Source organism: Arachis ipaensis, chromosome B06 (assembly GCF_000816755.2).
Source record: "Arachis ipaensis cultivar K30076 chromosome B06, Araip1.1, whole genome shotgun sequence".
Classification (NCBI taxonomy): Eukaryota; Viridiplantae; Streptophyta; class Magnoliopsida; order Fabales; family Fabaceae; genus Arachis; species Arachis ipaensis.
This window is the reverse complement of record NC_029790.2, coordinates 116,948,301-116,951,381: the sequence shown is the minus strand read 5'-3', so window position 1 is coordinate 116,951,381 and position 3,081 is coordinate 116,948,301. Positions and strand designations below refer to the sequence as shown.

At 34.3% G+C, this 3,081-nt stretch overlaps 1 protein-coding gene across 1 annotated transcript in view; it reads left to right on the top strand.

Moving 5' to 3' along the window:
* The window catches only part of LOC107604854 (secoisolariciresinol dehydrogenase), an 11,499-nt gene extending 10,266 nt beyond the window's left edge, over positions 1 to 1,233 (top strand). Inside the window, exon 3 of the mRNA XM_016306560.2 lies at positions 331 to 1,233. Within this exon, the coding sequence (XP_016162046.1) occupies positions 331 to 1,126 (796 nt within the window). The 3' untranslated portion in view covers positions 1,127 to 1,233. The remainder of the gene's footprint in view (positions 1 to 330) is intronic.

Here is a 3,081-nt window from a genome sequence, read left to right as displayed (position 1 = left end):
CAGATTATTATTATTATTCACTATAAAAGTGTGTCGGGAATTAATAAACATTCTACTTTTGTTGTTGAGAAATGTTATTTTTAGTTTCACACGTTTTAAAGTGCACACATTCCATTTTAAATATACAGTGCTTTCATTGTATTTTTTTTTTCTCTCCTCTTAAAACGAAATAGCAAAAATATGCATTTAAGAAAAATAAAAAGGTAGTACAAATAATATTCCTCTTATGTATTTAAATATAATATCTCTTCCTTTGAACACTCACTATGATTGACAATGACTTCATTGCATTTTTGGTTCACAAAAAATAAAAATAAAAATAAAATTCAGGCTTGAAGGAAAAGTGGCAATCATAACCGGGGCCGCAAGTGGACTTGGCAAGGCCACAGCCCATGAATTTGTGCAGCATGGGGCCCAAGTAATCATTGCTGACAAGGACACCAATCTGGGCCCACAAATAGCAAAGGAAATGGGCCCATTAGCCCAATTTGTGGAGTGTGACGTCACCATTGAGGCCCAAATAAAAGAAGCTGTAAACGTTGCCATGACCAACTATGGCAAACTTGACATAATGTTCAACAATGCTGGCATAACAGGCCCATCAATCCCACCAAGCATAATAGATTTGGATCTTGATGATTTTGATAGGGTCATGAAAACCAATGTATGGGGCATGGTTGCGGGTATAAAGCATGCGGCACGTGTGATGGCACCAGTGTCATCAGGGGCCATTTTATGCACATCAAGCATAAGTGGGCTTTTGGGTGGGCTTGGGCCTCATCCGTACACAATATCAAAGTTTACAATACCTGGGGTAGTGAAGTCGGTGGCAAGTGAGCTTTGCAAGTTTGGGGTGAGAGTAAATTGCATTTCCCCAGCCCCAATTGCAACACCAATGTCCTTGGCCCAAATTGGCAAATTTTTTCATCATTTAAGTGAAGAAGAAGTAAGGCAAATTGTGGGTGGGCTTGGTGAGTTAAAGGGCTCAAAGTGTGAGGACATTGATGTGGCCCGGGCTGCGTTGTTCTTGGCATCTGATGATGCAAAGTATATATCGGGCCATAACCTTGTTGTGGATGGAGGGTTCACATGCTTTAAAAGCTTGAACTTCCCTTCTCATGGTTAAATAAATAAATTCTCTTATTCATTCATGTAATCGTAATGTTTTATAGTTTTTCTCTTAGTGCTTAAACATTTTCTTTGATTTAATCAACAAGACATTTCTTCTTATGCTGCACCAACAGGGCAATAACGGTAAAATATGTTTTTGTGATATTTATTAGAAATTTTAAAATTATTCATAATATTTAATTTAGCCATGACAAAGCTTACTCTGTTCCGAATCCCAAAATCACTTTCCCTCTGCTTATTAATGTGAAGAATATTTTGTCTTACCCTCATTTTTCGTTTCCCTAAGACCCTAACAATCTTTATTGGGATTTTCGAATTTGACTAAACAAATGAAAAATAAAATAAAAATAAATACACACACACGAGGATACAAAAAAGTACCGCTTGTTTAAAACAACAAATTATTAATGCTCAACATCATCCGGTCAAAAATGAAAAAGTTAAACATAAGCCGAAGACATGTTACAAAGCTTTTTTCTTCTATAAGACCCCCTCTAAAGGATTAGGGTTTGGTTAGTTTGCCCATTTTCATTTTATTAAAAAGAAATTAAAAAATATGTTTAGTTCAGTATTAAAAATATTTTTACTGAAAATGTTTTAAGAAAAACATGTTTTTAATATTTTTTAAATGAAAAAATTCTACAATCAAATAAAATATTTAACTAAGTCTAACTAAATTGTTATCAAGAATTTTATATTTACACATGTGCTCTTCTTCGTTCATATTGTTGTTGTATCATCATCATTATCATCTTCTTTTTCTTCTTCTTTTTTATTCTGTTACTGCTATTTATTTTTTCTTCTTCTTCCTTTTTTTCTTTTATCTTTCTCTTCATTATCATAGTAATCGTTGGCGTCACTACCACCACCATCTTCTCCTCCTCCTTCTTTTTGCATTTGAATTTCTTCTCCTCGTTTTCCTCCATCGTCATTATCATCATCGTTATTGTTATCATTATTGTCATCATCGTCGTCTTCTTCTTATACGTATAATAGTTCAAATTCAGAATGCACCGAAATTCCTTAATGATGACGACTGATAAACCCCAATTTTGTGGTTTATCTTGTGTTGAATTTAGGGAATTTTATCAACTTATCTCACATTTATTCAATAAAATAGCATGGTTTTGTGAATTTCTCCTAAAAATTATGCTTAAGAGTGAAAACATGCTTTTTATGCTTTAAAATTGCTAAATTTAATTAACTTTAATTCCATTCGATGCCTTGATATGTTTGTTAAGTGATCTCAGATTTAGAAGGCAAGGATTGAATTGAAGGAATGAAGAGGAAAGCATGCAAAATGGAGAATTCATGAAGAAATGGGGATTTGGTGGATTCAAGGTCACGCGCACGCGTCACCCACGCGTACGCGTGAGGAGGGAATTTGCCAGCGACGCGCACGCGTGACGTTCGTCACGTGACCTTATTAAAGTGAAGATGCTGGGGGCGATTTCTGAGCCTTCCAGGCCCAAGTCCAACTCATTTCTGAATCTATTTGATACAGAATTCAAGATTGGACAAGGGGAGAGCAATTAGATTAGGTTAGGACCATGCCTTAGGTTAGTTCTAGAGAGAGAAGCTCCATCTTCTCTCTAGAAATTAAGATTCTTAGTTTAGTCTTCTCTTAGATTTAGGTTTAATTACTTGTTTTGATTTAGTTTCCTTTACTTTTCCTTATTGATTTGCTTTAATTTTCTTAGTTCCTCTTGTTAATTTTCCTTTTATGCCTCTTTCTATGTTGATGAATTTTTGTTGGATTTAGATTTTTTTTTTATGCAATTTAATGTTTCTTTGTTTATTGTTGTTTATTTGAGTTGTTAGTGTTATTTTCTTGCATTGGGTAGTTGTAGAATTTACTATTTCTTGCAATTTACCATGCTTTCTTTTTATGCCTTCCAAGTATTTGACAAAATGCTTGGTTGGATGTTAGAATAGATTTTGTGCATTCTT